The sequence below is a fragment of the Mauremys reevesii genome, linkage group 3 (genome assembly GCF_016161935.1).
Source record: "Mauremys reevesii isolate NIE-2019 linkage group 3, ASM1616193v1, whole genome shotgun sequence".
NCBI classification, from domain to species: Eukaryota; Metazoa; Chordata; order Testudines; family Geoemydidae; genus Mauremys; species Mauremys reevesii.
The window spans coordinates 58,240,763-58,265,836 of record NC_052625.1 but is presented as its reverse complement, the minus strand read 5'-3'; the positions used below and the strand labels follow the sequence as shown (position 1 = coordinate 58,265,836).

General features: G+C 45.9%; 1 protein-coding gene across 2 annotated transcripts in view; it reads left to right on the top strand.

Annotated features, from left to right (window-relative positions):
• The first annotated feature begins 7,868 nt into the window (after nt 1-7,868).
• The window catches only part of PPP1CB (protein phosphatase 1 catalytic subunit beta), a 47,456-nt gene continuing 30,250 nt past the window's right edge, over nt 7,869-25,074 (top strand). Inside the window, exon 1 of one of the 2 annotated variants that reach the window (XM_039530485.1) lies at nt 7,869-8,172. In XM_039530485.1, the coding sequence (XP_039386419.1) occupies nt 8,121-8,172 (52 nt within the window). In that variant the 5' untranslated portion in view covers nt 7,869-8,120. Of the gene's footprint in view, nt 8,173-8,686; nt 8,954-25,074 lie in introns of those variants that run through there. The other variant, XM_039530486.1, reaches the window with a different exon arrangement.

The following is a 25,074-nucleotide window of genomic DNA, read 5'->3' as shown; positions in this document are numbered from 1 at the left end:
AGAGTGGCTCTTAAATGTTATGGAGAGTCAAGTGGACACACTCCAGGGGATATTAGCAGTGGTGAGCTGCAGCCGGTTCGTACCGGTTCACGGGAACCGGTTGTTAAATTTAGAAGCCTTTTTAGAACCGGTTGTCCTGCGTGGGACAACTGGTTCTAAAAGGGCATTTAACAAGTGCTCCCTGCTGTGGCCCCAGCTCACCTCTGCTCTGCCTCCACCTCCTCCCATGAATGCTCCGCCCTGCTTCTCCTCCCACCGATTCCCGCGAATCAGCTGTTCACGCGGGAAGCCTGGGAGGGCTGAGAAGCAAGCAGGCTTCCCGCTCAGGCCCAGGAAGACGAAGCTGAGGTAGGGGTAGAGGGAACGAGGAGGGCCGTGCGCCCCGGCCGGTCTCCGGCCACGGCCCTGGCTGCCCAGCTCTGGCTATGGCCCTGCCCAGCCCCGCGTCCCCGACCGCCCGGCTCCGGCTGCGGCCCTTCCCAGCCGCCAGTCTCCAGCCGCGTCCCTTCCCGTCTCCGGCCCGCGGCCCTGCCTGACCCCGCGTCCCCGGCCGCCCGGCTCCAGCCGTGTCCCCGCCTCCCCCAGCCGCCCGGCTCTTGCTGTGGTGCGACGCAGCCCGGCTCCGGTAGTGCAGGTCTGGGCACGGTGGTGGCCGCAACCCCACCTACCCGGATGCCCGGCTCCAGACATGGCCCCCCGGCTCTGGCCCAGCCTGGCCCCATGGCTCCAGCCGCCCGGCTCCTACTGTGGTGTCACGTGGCCGGGCTCCGGCAGTGCGGGTCCGGGCGCGGTGGCGGCCCCGGCTGCCCGGCTCCAGCTCCAGCTGCGTGGCTCCAGCCGCGGCCCTCTGGCTCCAGCCACGGCCCCGCGTCCCCGGGCTCCCGGCTCCAGCCACGGCTGGACTGTAGCGCCGCCAGCCACGTCCAGGCAGCGCGGTAAGGGGGCAGGGAGGGGGTGTTGGAGAGAGGGCAGGGGAGTGCGGGGGTGGATAGGGGTTGGGGGGGTCAGAGGGCAGGGAACAGGGGGACTGAATAGGGCAAAGGGTCCCGGTGGGGCAGTCAGAAAGGATCAGGGGTTGGATGGGGCAGTGGGAGGCAGTCAGGGGCAAGGGTTCCAGGAGCAGTCAGGGGACAGAGAGAACAGGTGGTTGGATGGGGCAGGGGTCCTTGGGGGCTGTCATAAACAGATAGTTAAGGGTTAAGGTCTCTTTTACCTGTAAAGGGTTAACAAGCTCAGTAACTTGACGGACACCTGACCAGAGGACCAATCAAGGGACAAGATAATTTCAAATCTCTGTGGAGGGAAGTCTTTGTCTGTGTTCTTTGTTTGGCTTTTGTTCTCTCTTTGGATCTAAGAGGGGCCAGACGTATTTCCAGGCTCTCCAAGTTCCCTGAAGTATTTTCTTCTATTCAGTATAGTGAGTATTAGAAAGGCGGTTTAGTCTTATAATTAATTTCTACATTTGCAATTGTGTGTTTGCTGGAGAAATATCTTTATTTCTATTTGCTGTTACTTTGATTATTCTGAGAAGGTGGGGGGGAAGTCTCTCCAAGTTTATAAGCTAGACCCTGTATATTTTTCATCCTGGTGTTACAGAGATAGTGTACTTTCTTTTTTTTTTTTCCTTTCTTTTAATAAAATCTTTTCTTTTTAAAACCTGATTGATTTCTTCCCTTGTTTGGAATCTCAGGGGAAGAGGAGGATGGAGGAGGGAAAGGGAATCCCTCTTTGTTTTGATTCAAGGAGTTTGAATCAAGGTGATCTCTCCCGACGGCTAAGGGAGGGGGAGGTGGGGGGAATGGATTATTTCCCTTTGTGTTAAGATCCAAGGAAGTTGGGATCTGTGTTCCCCAGGGAAAGTTTGGGGGAACAGGGAGTGTGCTAGACACTGAAATTTCTAGCTGGTGGCAGCTTTACCAGATCTAAACTAGGATTTAAGTTTAGAGGAGTCCATGCAGGTCCCCATCTTGTGGACGCTAAAGTTCAAAGTGGGGAATAAACCTATGACAGGGGCCATCAGGAATGAGAGGAGGGGTTGGATGGGGCAGCGGGGGGCAGTCAGGGTACAGGGAAGAAGGGTGGATGGGGCAGGGGTCCCTGGGGTGGGTGTGTGTGTCAAGGAACGCAGGGTGTTGGATGGGGCAGGAGTCCCGGGGGGTGGGCCATGACCCCTCGTGGGATGAGGAGGGATTTTGGCAGCTCATCACTGGATATTAGCACTACAAACCGAGCAGCACCTGCCCTCCCCTGCAGCCGTTGTCCCAAAACTCTTTCACATGCACCCCCCAGACACTACCCAGACTCTCTTATCAACCTCCTGGCTCCAGTCTGTACCCACGACATTCCACTCCTCCCCCATCACAGTCCAGCACTGCGGACTCCCAGTACCCACTGCACTCAACACCCGTCCCTCTGCAGGTTAGCCCTGTTGAAGTACAGTACCCGCTACAATGTACTACAAAGGAGATGGTTGGATATGATCCCTGGACACAAATTTGTAACCGTCCTGGGACCCCACCTCCTCCTGGGATCCCCCTCAGTGCTGATGTATTTTTTGTTTGTCTCTCTCCTCCGATTGTTGTTTTTTAATAAAAGAATTGTGTTGGTTTGAAAGCAATCTGTATTCTATTAATTGAAAGCAAACAGAGCCCTGTAAAGCAAGAGGCTATTATCTTAAAGCTTCATATTGCACTGTCTCTACCTATCACAATCACTTCCTAGCATTACAAGCACTGCACTCCCAAGCATAGCAACTATTAGTGGCTTTCAGCTTCAATTTGCTGCCTCAAGGCATCCTTGATCCTTATGGCCCCGCGCTGCGCCCCTCTAATAGCCCTGGTCTCTGGCTGTTCAAATTCATTGAGTACATTAGCTTTTTCCACATCCTCTGTCACTAGGTTGCCACCCTCATTCAGTAAGGGTCCCACACGTTCCTTGACTTTCTTCTTGTTGCTAACATAGCTGAAGAAACCCTTCTTGTTACTCTTAACATCTCTTGCTAGCTGCAACTCCAAGTGTAATTTGGCCTTCCTGATTTCACTCCTGCATGCCTGAGCAATATTTTTATACTCCTCCCTGGTCATTTGTCCAATCTGATGGTCTATAGCAGACTCCCACCACGACATCACCCTTGTTGCTCACACTTCTAAACTTAATCCAGAGACTCTCAGGTTTTCTGCAGTTTCGTACCGGAGCTCTGAGTAGTCATACTGCTCTCTTACATACAATGCAACTCCCCCATCTTTTCTGCCCTGCCTGTCCTTCCTGAACAGTTTATATCCATCCATGACAGTACTCCGGTCATGTGAATTATCCCACCAAGTCTCTGTTATTCCAATCACATCATAGTTCCTTGACTGTGCCAGGACTTCCACTTCTCCCTGCTTGTTTTCCAGGCTTCTTTCATTTGTGTATAGGCACTTAAGCTAACTCGCTGATTGTCCCACTTTCTCAGTCTGAGACAGGAGTCCTCCCCTCTTGCACTCTCCTGCTCGTGCTTCCTCCTGGTATCCCATTTCCCCACTTACCTCAGGGCTTTGGTCTCCTTCCCCCGGTGAACCTAGTTTAAAGCCCTCCTCACTAGGTTAGCCAGCCTGCTTGTGAAGATGCTGTTCCCTCTCTTTGTTAGGTAGAGCCCGTCTCTGCCTAGCACTCCTCCTTCTTGGAACACCATCCCATGGTCAAAGAATCCAAAGCCTTCTCACCGACACCACCTGTGTAGCCATTCGTTGACTTCCACAATTCAACGATCTCTACCCAAGCCTTTTCCCTGCACAGGAAGGATGGACAAGAACACCACTTGCGCCTCAAACTCCTTTATCCTTCTTCCCAGAGCCACATAGTCTGCAGTGATCCACTCAAGGTCATTCTTGGCAGTATCATTGGTTCCCACATGGAGAAGCAGAAAGCATAGGAATATTGTCATTGGCCAGGTCCAGCTTCCCATATAGGCAGCACCAGCGGGCCTTTAACTGGCCAAAAGCACGCTCAACAGTCATTCTGCACTCGCTCAGCCTATTGTTGAACTGCTCCTTGCTGCTGTCAAGGTGCCCCATGTATGGCTTCATAAGCCATGGCATTAAGGGGCAGGCAGGGTCTCCCAAGATCACAATGGACATTTCAACTTCCCCTATGGTGATCTTCTCTTCCAGGAAGAAAGTGCCTGCTTGCAGCTTCCTGAACAGGCCAGTGTTCTGAAAGATGCCTCCGTCATACACCTTTCCACACCAGCCTGCGTTAATGTCTGTGAAACGCCCACTGTGATCCACAAGCGCCTGGAGAACCATAGAGAAATACCCCTTCCAATTAATGTACTCAGTAGCTAGGTGGTCTGGTGCCAGAATTGGAATATGCGTGCCATCTATCACCCCTCTACAGTTAGGGAAGCCCATTTTTGCAAAGCCATCCATAATGTCACGCACATTGCCCAGAGTCACAATCTTTTGGAGCAGGATGCAATTAATGGCCCTGCATGCTTCCATCAACACAAGTCCAATGATAGAGTTTCCGACTCCAAAATGGTTAGCGACCGATCGATAGTAGTCTGGAGTAGCCAGCTTCCACAGTGCAATTGCCATGCACTTCTCCAACAGCAGGGCAGCTCTCATTTTCATGTCCTTGCACTGCAGGGCTGGGGTGAGCTCATCACACAGTCCCATGAATGTGGCTTTCCTCATCTGAAAGTTCTGCAGCCACTGCTTGTCATCCCAGACATGTATCATGATGTGATTCCACCACTCAGTGCTTGTTTCCTAAGCCCCAAAGCATCATTCCATGGTGGTCAGCACCTCCGTGAATGCCACAAGCAATCTCATGTCACAGCTACTACATGTGGTGAGATTAATGTCGCACTCCTCTTGCCTTTGTAGTTTAAGGAATAACTCCACTGCCACTCGTGATGTGTTAGTCAGAGCGAGCAGCATAATGGTCAACAGTTCAGGATCCATTTCTGCAGACCGAAGAGGCAGAGCGCGCAGTACCGTTGAAAGATGGCACCAAATACGGACGGAAGCACAGGGATTGCTGGGATGTGAAGCAATGCATCACAGGGCATTGGGACAGGACCCAGGATGCCCCACGACCCCCTCTGCCTTCCCACAACTCTTAGCGGCAGAAAAGGAAGAGATGCTCTGTGGGATAGTTACCCAGAGTGCACCACTCCAAATACCGCTGCAAGTGCCGCAAGTGTGAACATGCTATTGTGCAGGCAGCTGACACTGTGAACATACAACAACGGTTTCCCTTCAGCGCTCTCTGAGCGGCGCTGTAACTGCTGGCGCTGTAACTCTGCCAGTGTAGACATACCCTTAGGTGCATCATTTCCCCCTGCACTCTCTTTTGTCCATCTCCTTTAAAATTTGAGTCTTTCGTAAGCTTATAAATTCCTGAGTGCACCATGGCAAAACTATATGATACTACAGAAGAGTTTGCTGACTGGAATGGAGAAGCGGGGGAGGGGGGGAGAAAGGCTTTTGAAGGTCGATGGTAATGAAGCTGAGAAGGGGAGAGTAAGCAACAAAGAGAAGTGTGGGATTAGTGAAGGCAATTTCAAAATAATAGGAAATTAACAAAGGGGAGAAAGATTAATGGGAATTTACATCAGTACATACTCAGCTTCCCCTTTTTCCACCCAAAACACCAGCAAGATATCTCTGCTCTGCATCCTTGCTTGGCAGAAGTGGCAAAGCACATCTCCTTTTTCAATGAGATTTAGTGTTGCATAAACTGCACCTATGGGCTTTTTTTTTTATTGCTGCATCTTTAACCAAAATTAATAAACTTAATAGTATACAAAGTGAATTCTGTGATTCACAAGATCTTTCGGAATATTACTGTTTAATTTTAAATGGTTCATCACCGTTACAAAGTTAGTCAAATAACTTTATTCTTTGAAATTAAAAACATCTCAGTTTCATTGTACTGTGTAATAAATGCATAAAATTCCAACTTTCTCCCCTGTAAATTTAATGTCCTTAACTGAGCCATAATACCACCAGACAATTATTTTCTTTCAACAAGCAGATTTAATTTATTTCCCTTTTAAGACCGAGCATTTTTTTATGGAGTACCATATCGCAAAATGCTTCAAATTATTTCATGTTACTATATAGTATACCATGATCTGTGCTGTGTTTGATATAACTTGAATTGTGGTTGGCAAGATTATGGTTTGTACAGTATGGATTTTTAATGTACCTTGTACATACAACTACCCCACAGTTTTGCCCAGTGCAGCAATCATTTGCCATCTTTTAGAGTTTGTGCTGCAAAATGATTTGTATCAGTGCCACAATGCAATATCACTACACAACTCCATCCTGTTGTCATGCAACATTCTATCACTGTGCAACATCATCACGCCACAGCACAATGTTGTGATGACTTTCAGGGCAGTTCAATAATGTGGGACTGATCCACTGAAACTGGGATAATGCTTTAAAATTCAGGATGGATTGTATATCTACTATATTGGGCAGCGCTGAAAGTCCTATTTTTAAAAGCTGAATAATTACTTTTTCTAACTTGACAAAAAATAAATTTCCAAGTGTCACTTAGCTCTTCACTGTTTATGGAAAAGACTGAAAACGAAGAGAGTTTGTATATGCATATAAACTTTTAGCAGATGGTTGGAATTACATTTTGGTGTCTGTCTCCAACTGGAAATATAAAGTCAAATTTTGAGCTTTGTTATAGTCTCTTCTTTTCTTTTAGTACATCCAGTGAAACCTTATTATCACCCCACACATTTTGAAGGAGCTCTTTCTCACTTTAGTTGCTGGGCCCCCTAACATAGACTCCCACATATTCATCACATCATTCAAGAACTTTTAAAGCTTTGTTCATACTAGTTTTTCCTTGATCGTGACATGAAAATCTTGTATGGCTTCATGGGCTGTATGGACCTAGGCAAAAATTCAGACTTGGGCTCCTAGAGCTAGGAACTTAATCTGCATCTATATTTAGGTATATAAGTGGCCTGATTTTTTCTAGAGCAGCTGCAGTTTGCACAGCATAATCAGCTACATTTTAGCAGCCTACATACAATTGAACATGTTGGCCCTATTCTTGAGAATTTTTAACAGTTGCTTTCTAAAGTATTTTATGTCCAGTCAGGTAAGGCACCTGTTGGCAAAACCATATACACTGAAATGGTCAAGAAGTAATGCCGAAAAATATTTTGGGAGTGAGAAAAATAATAGTATTAAAGATCCCATTCACACCAGAGCATAGATCAGGCTAGCTAGAAAATCATTCTTGACACCTGCATTATAACATGGATGTAGTGAGCACAACTTGGCATTTCAGTGGGGACAATTTGTTTAAATAAATTGTGACCTATGACCCATGTGGTTTCAGCGGGAGGATGTCTGCTCGGAGGCTGGGTCAGCCTATTTGAAACGTACTTTTAATGAAAACTGAGCTTCTCAAACATGGTTCCAGGAGCTGGGCCTTTCAGAAAAGCACAAGCGAATGTGACACAAGATCAGATCAGGGGAGTTGATAAGGGCAGCTGTGAGCGCGTGAGTCCCAGCTGGGAAAGCTTGGGGATGTCTGACAGATTCCCACCTGCCCGGAACGTGACTGCGGGTAGCTGCTTCTCTGACTACCTGCCACTCAGTCTGGATAACCCCCTCCCTGCCCCCACCTGACTCTAGCGCGGCCCGGCCTCGCTTGCAGCACCGCTAGGCCCAACGGGTTACTAGACCGGGGGCCCCGCGGAGCAAGGGAAGAGCAGCTCAAACATATGAGCACCTCTACGGGAGGGCCTGAAGCACAGAAAGAACACCCCCATTGCGCCTGCGCAGTAACATCCCCCCCCCCGCGAGGAGTCCCTTGCGCCTGCGCAGTTGTTGAAGTTCCGAAGCGAAGTCGCCGCCGGGAGGGGGAGTTGGCGCGTGCGCGGTGGTGGCAGTCTGGTTTCTGAGGCGGGGAGGAGGCGCGAGGGTTGATCTCCCCCATTTAACGGAGCGGGACCGAGCCCGGCGCTTTTGGGTGCCAGCGCGGGAGAAGCAAAGCGCCTGGCGGGATTCCTGGGGCGAGTCGCCGGCTCCCCTCGTCTGTGAAGCCCTCTCCACCCCGCCTTCTCCCCGCCCGGGACTACTGAGTCCGGTGCACACAAGATGGCGGACGGGGAGCTGAATGTGGATAGCCTCATCACCCGGCTGCTGGAAGGTGAGCGAGCCCCACCCCCCAGCACGTACACACGGGGGGGGGGGCGAGGAAGGGGGTACTCCCGCACGCACACACACACCCGGGGGACTGCGGCGGGAGGGTGCAAGGCGGGATCCTTCCCAACCCCACACCCGGGGAGGGGGGTGCAAGGCGGGATCCTTCCCAACCCCACACCAGGGGAGGGGGAGGGGGGTGCAAGGCGGGATCCTTCCCAGCCCCACTCCCGGGGAGGGGGAGGGGGTGGGGGTGGGGGTGTGGAAGGCGGGATCCTTCCCAACCCCACACCCGGGGAGGGGGGGACACCCCCACCCCTACGCGCACACAGCAGGAGATGGGGGTGAGGCTCTCTTTGCCCAGTGGGGGAAGGGAAAGCAGCAGCGAAGGAAGGATGGGGGGGCGGTCACTCACGCGGTACTAGGTGCTCTAAGCTATTTCAGTGATGGGGTGGGGGGACACACTTCATACTGCTACATATTTGGCTGCTGAGACGGAGAGGGGTGAGGGAGGTAGATGATGTCCTGGGTGCACAGGCCCCTTCGCCATCAGAATATGCTATTATGTTAGAGGGGCCATTGAGGGCTAGTGCTTTGAAATATGTTTGCACCAATATGCAGGAATGTGTGTGCGTGTGCCCGTGTGGCGGGGTCTCTGTAATGCGAATGCCTGGCTCTATCAGTGAGGCATGTGTTTAAAGCCCAGGATTGTCCCGCTAAAGCTGCCCCAGTGATGGGTGAGATAGAAAAGCCTAGCTAGTGGAAGGTCTCTTCCTCCTTCCCATCAGGTTAGTAGCACTTTTTCATTGCTTACAAAAATTGACAAATATTTGTGTGGGGGGTGGGGGGTGTAAAAGGGGAAGCAGAAGGAATTTAGTGTACTGCAGTTCCTCTGCCCAGCTCTGGGGCTATTTCTAATGTTGGCTATAGAGAGAGAATAATCAGTGAGAGGGTCAATATGCCTTTTTTCAGTATTACCAAAGATATCTTTTGTTAAGGTAAGGGAAAACAGTTGACTAACTTCCCATTTTCCAAGGAGCAGGATACTACTTCTATCCTTAGCATCATCATTTGATGTTCTTGGATAGTGAATATCCAGTCTTCCCAGCCTCCTGATTGCCCCCAACAAATACCTGGTGAGGGAAGGGAACAGGTACAGATATGTGTAGTTCACTTTAAAAATGGATGTAACTGCTGGTTTTGGAAAGCTACCAATGTGACTTTCATACAAGTTTTGTTTTGGAGCAGGGATTCTTGGCCTGAAAGAGAGAAACAGAAGTTTAATAAATCTGTTTGAATTTTGCATGTTCTCTCATTTTTGGGTGGTATCTTGTTTAACTACTTTGGTAATGTAACATAATGTATAGGTTTGTGACTATCATATTGTAGTCATTCCTCCAGCCTCCTGGGGGTGAAATGGCATGTATAATGAGCAACACGTAAAGAAATAACAAATCCTAAACTTTTTGTGTTCTTCGTTGTTGGTTCTGTTAGTATGTCTGTATTTAAAGTATCCAGTGTAGTATGGGAACTTGCAGGCACCTATATTTATAATTAAATGTAGGTAGATATTGTCTGTTCAGCATTAGGCAAGAGTTCATTTCTGTGAGTGACTTGAAGCTTGAAATACTGCTAACAAGTTTTAACAAGACGCTTTTACCAGTGAAGGCTGTCTTCTGTTTTGTTTTTACTCCTGGATTACAGATAGGCCCATTTGTGACCTAGTCAGCATTCACTTCCTACCATAAGCTGAATTTTGTCTGTGTGTCTTGTGGGGAGTGGGGTGGGGAATGTTCTGGCTTAAATCTTTGTCTGGGATAGCACTTTCTAATATGTTTTAACTGTTTTCACTTTATTAATCTATAAATTATAGACTTGTGTTTTTAAATAGTTGTTGTTATATGTTGGTGTCTAAGCCAGCCTGTTACCATTTATCTTAAAGTATTAGCTTGTTAAGACAATAAAGCTAAAAACTTGTGTATGTCCAGTAATTGTTTTTTATCTGAAGTGCATATCCATATTACAATAGTTGATAAAATAATACAAAGTGTTACACATACAATACAATAATACAAAGTGTTGCACATACAAGGATGTATGTAACTGTTAGTCACAGGTTACAGTCACCTTGTAGGTTACTTAGGGTATGTTTACACTACTCAGCGGGTAGCGATCGATCTGTCAGGGATCGATTCATTGCATGTAGTGTAGATGCGATAGATCGATCCCCGCTTGCTCTCCCATCGACTGCTGAACTCCAGCTTGGCGAGAGGCGGAAGCAAAATCGACCGGGGAGCCGTGGTGCGCTGTGAGGACACAAAGTAAAGAATTTTGAATTCGATCTAAGATGCATCAACTTCAGCTACGCTATTCTCGTAGCTGAAGTTGCATATCTTAGATCGATTTCCCTCCCCCCCAGTGTAGACCAGGCCTCAGATTCACAGTTGAGACAGTATTGTGAAAAGATTTAAGCACAAATTTCCCCAATATTAAAATGTGTGATAAAGCACAAATTTGAACAGTTAAGTCTAAAATTTGCCAAGTCTTTGTACAGACAATTTTTTCTAACCCATCTTTAAAACCTAAGATTTTGATTTACTTTTTGTTTGACTTAAGGAAAATCGGTTTTGTTTACACTCAACTTTGACTGACCCAGACTTAGTTTTTTTTCTTCACTTAACTGCCATTAAGTTTAACAGAGCTTGTATAACTTCTCTCTGCATCAGAGGGAAAATACATCCCACTATCACTGCATTGTTCTTATGTGTGTTTTTTGTAGGTGTCCCCAAACAACAAGTATGAGGGTTTTTTGCTTTAATTTAAATTTTTGCTTGTATTACCCATCTTCCAGTTTCTGCACTGTGAGTGCACCATAGGATGAATAAAAGCTTGACTACTTCAGTTTTAACACTAAAGTTTCTTTTATGTAATCAGATACTTAGCAATTTATGGTTTATTTGCATTGGTTCTACTTTGGTAAAGCTGTAGTGTAAAATGTGTTTCAAGCAAAAAGTAAGCCTGTTAATTCTCAATCTAGGAGCAATATTTTACATATTGTCAATTGTTTTTACCATTTCCAATTAGATGGCCAGAAATAGTGGGTTTTATAGTGCAAAAATGTATTTAAAAGCTTTAAGAGAATCTTATTGCAGTGTGTTGGTCCATAGCATGTTCTAGGGCTTTCTGCTCCCTTTAAATGAAATGGATGGCTTTAACTTTGAACAGCAGTGACAGAAGTCTTTCAATAGCTGGCGCTTACAACCCATTTTGCAATGTACTAACTCAGGGTTTCTCAAACTTCATTGCACTGCGACCCCCTTCTGACTACAAAAATTACTACACAACCACAGGAGGGGGGACGGAGCTCACCCAAGCCCTGCTGTCCTGGGGCGAGGGGGCCAAAGCTTGAGCCCCACTGCCCTGGGGAGTGGAGGAGGGGCAAAGCCTAAACCCAAGGGCTTGGGGCCTGTAACCTGAGCCCCACTGCCCAGGGTTAAAGCAGTTGGGCTTCAGCTTTGGCCCTGGGCAGGTGGGCTCAGGCTTTGGCCTAGGCCCCAGCAAGTCTAAGCCAGCCTTGGTGACCCCATTAAAACAGGGTCACAACCCACTTTGGAGTCACGACCCACAGTTTGAGAACCACTGTACTAACTGTTTATAAAAATAGCAACAGTAGCAAGAAACTTCTGCCCTCTTCGGGTTGTTGAATGACTACACCTGTTTTTGAACATTAACCTAGGAGTCATGATCCATGCAGTCACTTTGAGACTGGATTACAGTACTGTAATTGCTTAGTACTTAGTCAGTCAAGGCCAATTAAACTCCGTCTTGTACAACACAGAACAACCTGTCTCTCTTGATCAGAACTAGCTGCTGAGAGCACATCAGTTAATTCCACCCTCCACTTGCCTCCCTTTTGTTGCTAGGTCCTAGTTCTCAAAGTTGAGAAGCATACTTACTACCTCTGAGAATGCCTTACCATCTGAAGCTCATTGACACCTGCACTCATGAACACACACACTTATTTCAGAGAATGAAACTCTGGAGAGCTGGAAGGCAAGCTTCTTAATGCTGGATTCTAGACTAAACACTCCTCTTGAAGAAATCAGAGCAATTCTTAAATTGGCTTGTCAGAGACCATTTCAAAACCCATCTTTTCATAACATCATATTCCCATACATGCTAGAGAACTTAGGTTCTTCCCTCCCTTTTTAAGTGGTGAACTCCAGGATGCCAAGAGGAGCCCATTTTTGAGTTCACTTTGTCTTTATTTGTAACTTGTTCAGAATATAAATGCTATGGTTATTAGTGCCTTAGAACAGTGGTTCTCAACCATGGGTATGTGTACCTCTGGGGTTATGCAGAGGTCTTCCAGGAGATATATCAACTCATCTGGATATTTGCCTAGTTTTACAACAGGCTACATAAAAAGCACTAGTGAAATCAGTACAAACTAAAATTTCATAAAGATGACTTTATACTGCTCTATACACTGAAATATAAGTATGAAATTTATATTCCAATTGATTTATTTTATAATTACATAGTAAAAGAGAAAGTAAGCAATTTTTCAGCAATAGCGTGCTGTGACGCATGTATTTTTGTGTGATTTTTATAAGCAAGTCGTTTTTAAGTGAGGTGTAACTTAGGGGTATGCATGACAAATCAGACTCCTGAAAGGGGTATGATAGTCTAGAAAGATTGAGAACCACTGCCTTAGAAGTACCTATTATGTAAAGAAAACAAGTACACCTCTACTCCAATATAACGCAGTCCTCGGGAGCCAAAAAAATCTCATCGCCTTATATCGCGTTTGGTCCGGTACGCCGTGCCAGACTGCACTGGCTTCCCCAGCAGTGATTTAAGGGGCCCAGTGCTCCAGCTGCTGCGGGGAGCCCCGGGCCCTTTAAATCTCCGATGGAGCTCTGGCAGCAGGGCTCGGGTGGCACTTTAAAGGGCCTGGGGCTCCCCGCTGCTTTACTGCGTTATATCCGAATTTGTGTTATATCGGGTCGTGTTATATCGGGTCACGTTCTATCGGGGTAGAGGTGTAGAATGAATACTGCATGCTAGGAGTAAACTGGCTGGTTTATAAGGTATGCTGCTAGCACAGAACATAGCAGGCACACCTTGTCCTTTGTCTCATTTTCCTGCCCTCCAGCTCCTAAGAGCTGGCAGAGATCCACCCCTATTCTCCTTGCACTGGAATGGCACTGGGATGGGGAGAGACCCTCTGCTTTTTCACTTAATGCTTGCAGACATGTACCATAAGCCTGGTCTTTGAACCTGGTGGCTATTGAGTTATGGCTACTAGATACAGGGTATGTGTGTTGATTAGGGGGCTGCTGAGAATCAGGGCTTGTCTAGACACACAAGTTGTGTTGGTCTAACTTAAAGCAGTTTTAACTTAAGCCAGTGCAAACCTCTCTGTGGACACACCTGTTTGAAACTGATTGTTGTTTGTATTGTAGTAGCACCGGGGGGCCTCCAACATAGACCAGATCCCCTTTGTGTTAGGTACTGTACAAACACAAAATAAAGACTCTTCTCTGCTTCACAGAGCTCTGTTTAGCTTCAGCCTGTAAATTTACTGATGTAAACCAAACATAAGAGTTTCATAGATTATAAAGCCAGAAGAACATTGTGATCATGTTGTTTGACATCCTGTAAAACACAGAATACAGGACTTCCCTGGGTTAATTTCTGTTTGAACTGGAGCATTGAGTTTATCGCTAAGGTATGTCTTCCAGTCCTTAAACCCAGTGGTTCTCAAAGTGTGGGTCGAGACTCTAAAGTGGGTCACAACCCCGTTTTAATGGGGTTACCAAGGCTGGCGTTAGACTTGCTGGGACCTGGGGCCAAAGCTGGAGTGCCACTGCCCAGGGCCGAATCTAAGGTCTGAGCCCAACTGCCTGGGGCCAAAGCTGAAGCCCAACGGCTTTAACCCTGGGCAGTGGGGCTGAAGTTACAGGCTCCAAGCCTTCAATTTTTAACATCTATCTTGAATTGTGGACGCAAGTTCTGGGCATAGTATTACCGCAGTGGTTGCCCCAGTGCCAAATACAGATGTAATGAAATTTACTCCTATTTGATATTCCCCTGTTTTATGCATCCAAGGATTGCATTAGGCATTTTGGCCAGAGCATCACCAAACAGACTTAAATCAATTTAAGGCCCGATCTACACTTAGGTTTGTTGGAATAGCTATATTGGTCGGGGTGTGAAAAATTACACCCCTGAGCTCCGTAGTTAAGCTGACCAAACCCTGGTGTAGATGCAGCTAGGTCAGTGGAAGAATTTCTCTACATTGATGACATCTTTATCATCTGGACTCATGGAAAAGAAGCCCTCGAGGAATTCCACCGAGATTTTAACAATTTCCATCCCACCATCAACCTCAGCCTAGACCAATCCACACAAGCGGTCCATTTCCTAGACACTACTGTGCTAATAAACGATGGTCACATAAATACCACCCTATACCGGAAACCCACTGACCGCTGTACTTACTTACATGCCTCCAGCTTCCATCCCGGACACACCACACGATCCATTGTCTACAGCCAAGCTCTAAGATACAACCGTATTTGCTCCAATCCCTCAGACAGAGATAAACACCTACAAGATTTCTATCAAGCATTCTTAAACCTACAATACCCACCTGCTGAAGTGAAAAAACAGATTGACAGAGCCAGAAGAGTACCCAGAAGCCACCTACTACAGGACAGGCCTAAAAAAGAAAATAACAGAACACCACTAGCCATCACCTACAGCCCCCAACTAAAACCTCTCCAGCGCATCATCAAAGATTTACAACCTATCCTTAGAGATGATCCCTCACTCTCACAGATCTTGGGAGACAAGCCAGTCCTCGCTTATAGACAGCCTCCCAACCTGAAGCAAATACTCACCAGCAACCGCACACCATACAACATAAACACTAACCCAGGAACCTATCCTTGCAACAAAGCCCGATGCCAGCTCTGTCCACATATCCATTCAAGTGACACCATCATAGGACCTAATCACATCAGACACGCCATCAGGGGCTCATACACCTGCACATCTACCAACGTGATATATGCCATCATGTGCCAGCAATGCCCCTCTGCCATGTACATTGGCCAAACCGGACAGTCTCTACGCAAAAGAATAAATGGACACAAATCTGACATCAGGAATCATAACATTCAAAAACCAGTGGGAGAATACTTCATCCTCTCTAACCACTCAGCGACAGACTTGAAGGTGGCAATTTTGCAACAAAAAAACTTCAAAAACAGACTCCAAAGAGAAACTGCTGAACTTGAATTAATATGCAAACTAGATACTATTAACTGTAGGTTAAACAAAGACTGGGAATGGTTGGGTCATTACACCAATTGAATCTATTTCCCTATGTTAAGTTCTCCTCACACCGTCTATGGGCCATCTTAATTATCACTTCAAAAAGTTTTTTTCCTCCTGCTAACGATAGCTCATCTCAATTGATTAGACTCTGCCTGTTGGTATGCATACTTCCACCTTTTCATGTTCTCTGTATGTATAAATATCCCCTGTCTGTGTGTTCCATCCTATGCATCCGAAGAAGTGAGCTGTAGCTCACGAAAGCTCATGCTTAAATAAATTTGTTAGTCTTTAAGGTGCCACAAGTACTCCTGTTTTTTCTGTTGATCTAGCTAATGTTGCTCAGGAAGGCAGATTAACTACAGTGGTGGAAGAAAACCCTTCTGTTGCAGCAGAAAGAATCTACAGTATGGCGTTTACAGTGGCACGGCTGCAGTGCTGTAGCTGTGACACTGTAGAGCCCATAGTGTAGACCATAGGTAATCAATAGGTGGATTGCGGGCCAAATCCAGACTGCCAGCTGCTTTTGAGTGGACTGTGAAATCTTTTTGTATACTTATTACCGTTATTGATGTTGCGGTGTGAAAAATGTTTCTCTGGAGTTTGACTATAACTTGACCAAGAAATTTGCACCTTGACCAAAAAATAGACTATTCCCTGGTGTAGACGTATTCTGTGAGACAATTTTTCTTTCTAAACTCTGATTTTTAGACCAGGTGTAAGAAAGCTTACTAGTTCTGTTACAGTTTGATGAACTAGTATTATCACCTGATAAGTTGTGAAACGTTATTCCATAAAGTGTGAGTGTCTCTTGACTTATTACATTTGTTCAAAATGTATGCAACATAGATTAATCAGAGCCTTACAGTTTAAAGAAAGATAATGGTCTCAGCTGGCTCCTTCTCTGGTACAGTCTGAGACATTTGCTGATATAAGACTTGTTTCCATATTCAAGAAAAGCTGCAAGTGCCCAGTCAAGTGGAGAAAACTTATTTTAACCTTCTGTTTCAAAAATTGATTTTTGGGGAATTTGACGTCATTGGACAATTGTAGCTACTTGAATGTGGAAGCAAGAAAGTCTGCTGGTAACATGAAACTCAAACACACTCTCATAGTTCTGGGAGAGAATTGCAGCCAAGATACATTCTTTAGAAACACTGGCCTTTTCAGCCAAAAGTACAATTGTCTGCTTATCTGAGGGCTTGGCTACACTTACAAGTTGCAGCGCTGGGAGTTACAGCGCTGCTCATGCAGCTGTGAGGCCAGGCCGGCTGGTGTGGCCACACCACACAGCACAGCAGCGCAGTGTGGTGGCACTTGCAGCACTTTCCAGCGCTCCCCGTTTTTTGGCGCTGTGATTTGGGGGGGAAGGGAAAGGAGTGGTCATTCCGCTTCTTCCTGTTTGCAGCGCCCGTGTGGCATCGCTTCACATCCCAGCATTCATTCCGCAGCGTTTGGCGCCATTGTGGGACTCTGCTGATGAGTGTCACCAGCACAACCGTTTGGCAGTCGAGCTATTCCTTCAGCTCCAAAGTGACAGACACTGTGTGCTGCGGCATTCACGGAAAGCTGCAGAACTTTCGTATGAAAAAAAAGCCACTGGGGACTGTGTGTGTGAGCTCCCCCACTCTGCGGCGCAAGGACACAAGATTGAGCTGCCTGCGGTGGAAAAGCGGGTGGCTATTGCAATCTGGAAGATGGCAAATCCAGACAGCTACCGTCGTCGGGAACCAGTTTGGATGCAAGTTTGCAAGGCAATAAATCGCATCCTGCTAAGAAAGACCGTGACTCTGGGGCGTGCAGGACATTGTGGATGGCTTCAGAGTACGTTAATCGAAGGGGTATTTCTCTATGTTCTCCAGGCGCTTGTGGATCGGCTGGCCTGGGTGCATGATGCGCGCATCTTCGGAAAGACAGGAAGATCACAGTAGGGGATGAATGAATGCTGTGATCCTCCTGACCCCCCCGCATACCGTTACTGCCTTGGCTCTGAAACCCTATACAGGGAAGCTTGACAGGAGCAAGGACCGGTTCAACTACAGGCTGAGAGATGTTTGTATGGGAAGCTAGACTTGGGGGGGAGCAGCATCCCCCGGGTTATAGCGCTTGCTGTACCCTCCATAATATTTGGCCAACAGTAATGTTTGCCTGCATGGGAGGAATTGCACTGCTTACACTGTTATTCTATTATCCCTATTAATAATATGATTTGCAGTGCCTCTTTCTTTACTGGGCTAAGGTGTCTTTCACTATCTGCTATAATAAAGACTGTTTTCAAAGCCAAGAATTGTTTTATTGAAAAGAAAAAAACTTCCTTGACAGACAGACAGACACACAACATTTCATTAACACAAGAGAGCTGACATTGGGCACAAGCACAAGGGCGGGGGCGGGGGGGAGTAGCACGGTAGCCAGGATTAGCAGCCGCTCTCGTGCTTTTCCTCTTGGCCACTGCATTTTCCTGCTTTCTTCTCGCCACTCCTTCAATTCTTTCAGCATGTCCTCTTTGCTCTTTCGGGATTTTTCTGTGATGTTGAACATCTGGGCAGTCCAGTCAAGGTCACTGTACACAAGACATGAATTGTTACACTGAGGGAGTTCTCACTTGCATTCTTTATCCAAAAAAAAAAAAACACAAGAGCCCACGAAATGGTGAGTGGAGAGGGGGGTGAGTGAGAGGAGAGGCTGGTTTGCGGGGGTAATCTGGAGTGAGGGGGTTGAGTGAAGATGCAGATGCAGGCTGGGGGGGGGGGCTCTTTTTTTTAGAGCAATGGGACCCCCCCGGGCGTGCCTGTGTTCTGATGTGGAAAATGGTCCCCCCTGGGGCGCGCGGCGGGCGGACCGTCACGTCACAGGGGACAAGGGACACAGCTCCTGCCTATATAAACCGCGGCAGGCATTGCCCGCGCTCTGGATGAAGCTTTTGCTGAGATATGACTGATTAGATTACGTGGCGTGATAGACCACATCAACGGGCTATTCATCATTCTAGCTGCCCATGCATGCATCCATAACCCCCTTCTGCGGTGGGGTACTCCTCTCCTCTTGAGAGAAGCTCCTGGCTGCCTGCCTGCAGCTCCAGGGGTTTTTTCCCCCTCCCCCCAGCTTTCACTCTCGGGTTCTCTCCCCCCGCAGCCTCCCCAGAAGTGTCCATCGTTACCCTGGGATTGGCAGTGGGGTCACCCCAAGTATGTTGTCCATCTCGGTGGGGGCGGATCCGGATCTGCGATTCCCCCTCTCGGCTTTTAGGCAGGCACAGCTCAGCTCTTTAACTTTCACCCTGCATTAGTGTGCCCGTTGATGGCCCCTATCCCCTTCCCGGGCGCCGCGCCAGCTGTGCCTGAACAGACGCCTCACCCGAACAGGATAGATAGGGAGCTCCCCTCCCTGGAGGACAGGTAAAGGCTGGTGGTGTCCACACAGCTGCTGAGCGCAGGTGCTGGTGTGCCAGCGCTGCCCTCCCCCCCGGGATGGATGGGTTTCAGCGCCTGCAGGGACCAGGGAGTTGCAGCGCTGTGCTGCCCAAGTGTGGTGTGGGTGTTAATTGCAGCGCTGGAAAGCCTCCACCAGCGCTGCAACTTGTAAGTGTAGCCAAGCCCAGAAGGTTACTATAAGATTGGTGGTTGAAGGTCTGTTCGGCTTTACTTGGTGCATTTGCAGCACTCAGAACATAGCCAGCTTCCAGAGCAGCAAAGGAAAGAAACTTTTTTTTTAAATAATAAATTGTGCATGTAAAAGCACTTACATGGCATATGGTGTTGGGAGGTAACAGTAGTTTCAGAGTATACATAATTCTTTGAAAAAGCTGAAAATCTAGTTAGTGATGTCCATTTGTTTTGTGGAACTGTTGACATTTTGTGTAATGTTCAATAACAAATACTGAAAAAACAAACTAGAATACACTGCTTTATAATCATTGAACTCCTAGAGTCTTGATGAAACCGAAGTTAATGAAAATGCAAGAATAGAGAGACAAATGTTTCACTATTGACAGAATACAAGTTTTTATACGCTATAGAACATTGGTTCTAGCTCAAACAGTTTTTGAGCTAGAGGCCCCTAAAATCAGATAGCAATTGTAAATATGTAAGGGAGGCAAGCGCATGAGAGATTTTTAAGCTGTACATTACAAACCCCCATAGCTGAAACTAATCCTTGGAAAGATGGAACTCCCAGCTTTCTGATTGATGTTATTAGTTTCCATCTCTGGTGGCTTGAGGTGTTTTACTTAAAATAATCACTGGTTCCTCTGATCAGATTAAAAAATAAAAAAATAAATACAGGCAATCTTCAGATTGCTAGTCATCCTTGTCTAGTCAGTCCTTGCTACACAGTACCAGTAACGTGAAGAAAACCTCTTGCTTGCCCAGATTTACACGTAAGCTGCCATACTCTGAAGCTGTTACATTTTGTCTTTTATATTTGTCATAGTAAAATAGTGTGCATTGCGCAATATTCCTACTGCGCAATGTTGGGACCTAATCCTACAAGGTACTAAACATCTTTAATTCCTGTTGATTTCAATAAGAGTTAGACACTTGGCACTTTGCAGGGTCAGGTCTTCATAGACTTTAAGGTCAGAAGGGACCTGCAGAACTCAGACTAAAGGCTGAGATTGGAACAGTTCCAAAATGAAAACTGTAAGCTAAATTCAAACCATTCAATATTGTGGAAGAAAATGACAAACTGTTTTGGTTATTTTGAAAGGTCACTTTTCTTCCTTTTCGCAAAGCACTTAGAATGACGACTCCTTTATGCTTTTTTCTTCTCTTCTCCCATACGTTATTGCTTCAAAACTTTTTTTTTTATACTTGGCTTGTGGGGAAAGTAATTTGGCACTCTGGGATAATGCTGTTGTATGCCACATCCCGGAATGGATCATCATAGATGTGGGAAATGAGGGACATTCTCAGAAAAGAAAAATAGAACTAGAAAAGGGCTATTTTAAGGATATACAAATTATGAAAAATAGACTGCAAGGAGCAAACTCAGTCATTTTTATTCAGACATGAAGTATCACAGATACAGCCGGTGGGGGGGGGGGAGGGGAGAGTATAACAGTTTAAAAAGAAGCAGGATATGAGTTTGCTTTATCTTCTCTCCCTGAAAAGAAACTTCAGAGACAATTGTAATAGTGTATTCCGTTTCAGCTGATAGTGTTGGGAGGGTAGGAGTATCTTGAAATTAATCTTGGGTAGGGAGGGTAATAAAAAGGCAGGAATCATATTGCATTTTCAACACGGGTCCTGATGGGCACTAAAATTGTAAACTATCCCATTCTTAGCAATCTGTAAATCATGGAAAGGTTGAAATAAGGGGAGAGAGAGCATGCTAAAACTCTTGTCCATTTGGATGACCTCATTGTAAAAGTAAGGAAATTTTCAGTTTGCCATTTTTGTATCTGGTTAAGGTTGTAACGAAGTATTGATTGCTTACATGCCATAGAGTATATAAACAGAAAGATATGTTAAAGAACAATTTTAGCATGAATCCCTCAGCTTTCTTGCATTCAGAGTACTGCTACACTTTAATAGAGATGAGGAAAAAGCAATGATTTAATTTTAATATAATGAAATGTGCTTTTAATGTGGAAAATTGAGCTGAATTTTTTTTATTTAAGTCAGTGACTCGGGATGTGGTTGTGGATTTTAGAAAATCAAATCAATGTAGTTAGTACTGTGTGCTCAAACATTGAAGCATACTATATTTGGCTACTTAGCCAGGTCAAGTTTCATATGAAACTGACCTCAGGGAAGAACATCAGATCTTACTGTTTAACAACTTAACCTGTAACATTTTCCTTCAGATTTTTAAAGGTGTTTGAAAAAACCCATCTTAAGCTTGTCTCCAAAGCATAGGTTTTTTTGTTTGTTTTACTTTTGTGGTACAATTTCATGCTTTCCTAATCTAGACTAGTTCATTTTAGTATTTTAACAAACCCCACAACTCCTAAAAATAAAAATCTTAACATTAGTGAGCTTTGCACTCCTTTTATGTATATACTTTTTTTGCTCTTTGTCTAATGCAGATGAATCACCTTGGGGGCAGGTATCTATTCTTAGTTGTCTAAATACCATGCACATGCATAGCATTACATAAATAGTAATCTGAGTCCCTATCTTTACCTAGAACTTCTGAAATATAATCAGAGAGCCTTGATATTACATGGGTCATTATGTATAAAATAAGACCTTTTTCTGATTCAGAACCATGTTGAAAAATGTTTGCTTAATCCTAAGGCTTTGTCTAACAGTACACCTGGGGAAACAGCAATTGTCGATTACTGCCATGGATTACTTTCCTAGTGTAGTTGGAGGTTTCTTGTGGCCTTTTTTTTTAAAAATTTAGAAGGCCTCTTCAAGACTTATAGTATGTAGAACAGTTCTAGTTTAGCATGGGCTGTTGAGATTGGTTACCTAGTTAACTATTTTTTGAATAAGTTTGAAACTTGTGTTTAAGTATATTGAAAAAGCTTATACTATTGAATTGGTTGTTTTGGGTACCTTTTTTATTTTTTTATTTTTTTTGCTAACCTCAAAAACAGATTAAAACTGAATAAAAGCATTTATGGCTGTATCTGTAATTCTTGAATTTCCTTGAATCCTGTCAGTGTGATAGTGAACTGAAATTGCATTAGTAGCATAGTTCCATTTCCTAGTGAAGGATGAAGCTCGTGTCCTTGTCCAGATAGATTTAGGGTAGGTCTTCTCTGCAGAGTTAATTGTGGTGATCAATACCCTGGGGCTTTCCCCTACATTGGCCTAATTTGGGTGTGAGTGGCTGCTTCCACAGTGGTGCTGTACTTGTGTGAGGTGTTAGGACTTCTAGGGTCATATTCATGATTCTTAGTTCTGCAGTGAGCTGTGTCACTTTGTTTTTTTGTTGGTTTGTTTTTTTCCCCTCAGTGAATTGTGGGAGAACTTGTCTGTCCTTCTGGGCACATGAGAGGAATTGTGGGAAGGCATTGGAGGACTATCAGCAGGCCGTCCTTAGGCATACGCAGAACATGCAGCTGTGTAGGGCACCAGTGACCAGCTCCCACCTCCCTGCCAGCCCTCCTGTGCGTTCCTTTGGGGGTGCAGGGCCCTGGACAACTCCCTCCGCCCCACCCCCATTTTCCTTCCCTCCTCCCAAGTCCCCTCCCCCCAATGATGGACATGGCCCGGGGGATTAGTGGGGGGCCTGCTGCTGGCAGCAGGGGTCAGGCCTACCCCTGCACTCACAGGCGGTGGCAGGAAGCAGAGCAACCCAGCCCACTCCACTCCGCTGGCTGGCTCCCTGCTGTGTCGCTCTGCATCCCGCTGCCGGTGAGTGCAGAGGGAGGGGAGGCTTCCCCCAAACCCCCTCCCCCAAGCAACATGGCTGAGGCGGGGGGAGCGGAGTGGGCTGGGGCCAGGTCATTCTGCTTCCTGCTGCCGGCGCCAGGCCCCCTGCTAATCCCTCAGGGCGCTCTGGGCCTGTGGAGCCCCCCCAAAACAGCCCGCCATATCTCCTGCCTCTGTGGCCCTGCAGGCTTTGAGTGCGGGCGGTGGGGGGGAAAGTAAGTTCTTGGGTTGCATAGGGCACCATAATTGGTAGGGATGACCCTGACTATCAGCATTTGAGTGGCTTGGCCTATGCTCACAGTGTAAAAGGAGGTGGTTACCAGCCTGAGTGTAAGCAGTGCTCAGGCTTTAGCCTGTATCCCAGGATTGGCCAGCTACTTTGACTATCAAGTACCACAGTCTTGGGTGAGGTTTGGTGTGTGGATGACTGTAGCACTTGTAGTGTAGATATACCTTGAGTTAACTGTGCAATGAAGACAACTCTCTTGAGTGTATCATCTGCCTTAAATTCCACTGCTTATGAGGTATTGATGCAATTGTGGTCCCTAGTAAGACAGGGTAGATTATTCTCTGAAAATGTCTCATTCTTTATCCTCTGAGTCCTGACTTCTTCCAAAGAAAGAACAGTTATAAGTCTGTCTGAGGGCCCTCTTGCAGAGTTCCAGTTTATCTTCTAACACTAGAAGCTGCTCTGGAGGGTTAGTAAGGCTACAGTTTTCTCATGGAAATTTTAGTAAATTTCCCAGCAGAAGTGCAAGACAAAAAGAGAAGTAAGTGAAAGGTCACTAAATGATGTAACTTCACAACATTAGCATATACGAGATTGTAGTGGGGGTGCTGAAAGGTGAGGCTGGGGGAGGGGGGACAGGCAGGCAGAGTTTGGGAGAATGAGCCCATCCCACACACCTCTTTCGGTGACAGCTCCTGTCTTTTATGGATGGGTACAGCTCCCCACTCCAGGCGTTGTGACCCTGTGCTTCAGGTCACAATGCCACTCAGTTTGGGCCTAATCAAATGTGTTTTACAGTTGTTTCCAAGATGTCTCGGACTTTATTCAAATTCATGATTTCTGTGACAGAACTAGCCTAGGTAAGGAGATGTGAGAGGTGGAGTCTTCATTGTACTGTAGATGCTCAGCTCTGTCTCTCCCTCATGTCTGACTCTGCATCTATACAGTGGAACAGATAATGCAGTGCCCATAGGAGGTCTATGTGTCTGGAAGGCTGCTAGATGATTGAAGCCTAATCCAGCTAAAAACCAAGTTAATGTTGATAGGCTCTGAGAAGCAACAAGAAATGGTGAGAGCCATGCTTGTACCTAGTTGGATTAGTGTGCCATTTATAACAGACTTGCAGTATTAGAGGGGTATTAGATCCAAGATTGCTGTTAGATGTAAAGGTAACATGGATGGCAGTACCACTTTTCATCTGCATCTGGTAAGGCAAATGCAACCACTTTTTTGGGAGTGGACTTTGCTATCGATATTAGTGTCTTTGAGCTTATATGTACGGACGTTATACTGGTATAAGGTGTGAATTCAAACTGTTGTTATACTGGTAACTCCCCATGTGGGGACACACTGCAGTATAGTTTTTTATAGTTTTAACTTTTTCCCAGTGTTTGTCACTGTGGAAGGTAGTTTACCTCAGCCTGCTAACTTGAGTTGAACCTACAAAGCTGCCTTATCTTCACTAGGATTTTACTTCAGTTAATTAACTAGTTTGCTAACTTAAGAATGCCTTTTTTTTTTTTTGGTAGAGACAATGCCTGAGTGATTTGGTACCAGATGACCTCAGATTACATCTATCCATATGCTGTATTGCCTATATACTAAAGCTTTTCTTAAATGTAAATCCATGGAGGCTGTTGGCAGCATATTCTTCATGAAAAATCCATTGGTTCTGAAGCTTGCTTTGTTTTCCCCTTTCCAGTCGTCAAGAAGCCCAGACCTTGTAAAACTCCTAGGCATTGGTCTGCTGGGCAAGTAATTAATGAGATAAGACGTTTGACTTTGTATCTGGTTTGATACTGTGAATTATATAAAGGCTTACTGTGTTTTTACATATTTAAAAAACTTCTTTTTGTGGATGTAGTAAGTGCCCAAAGAAATATGTGGTAGATGTGATTAATCTACAGAAGAGCATATTTTTCTGGTTAGGATATAGTCTCCTGTGTATTTTTGCTACATATGTGCTCTTTCAGTGTTATCTGTAGGATCATCAGTAGATGAAGCAGTATAC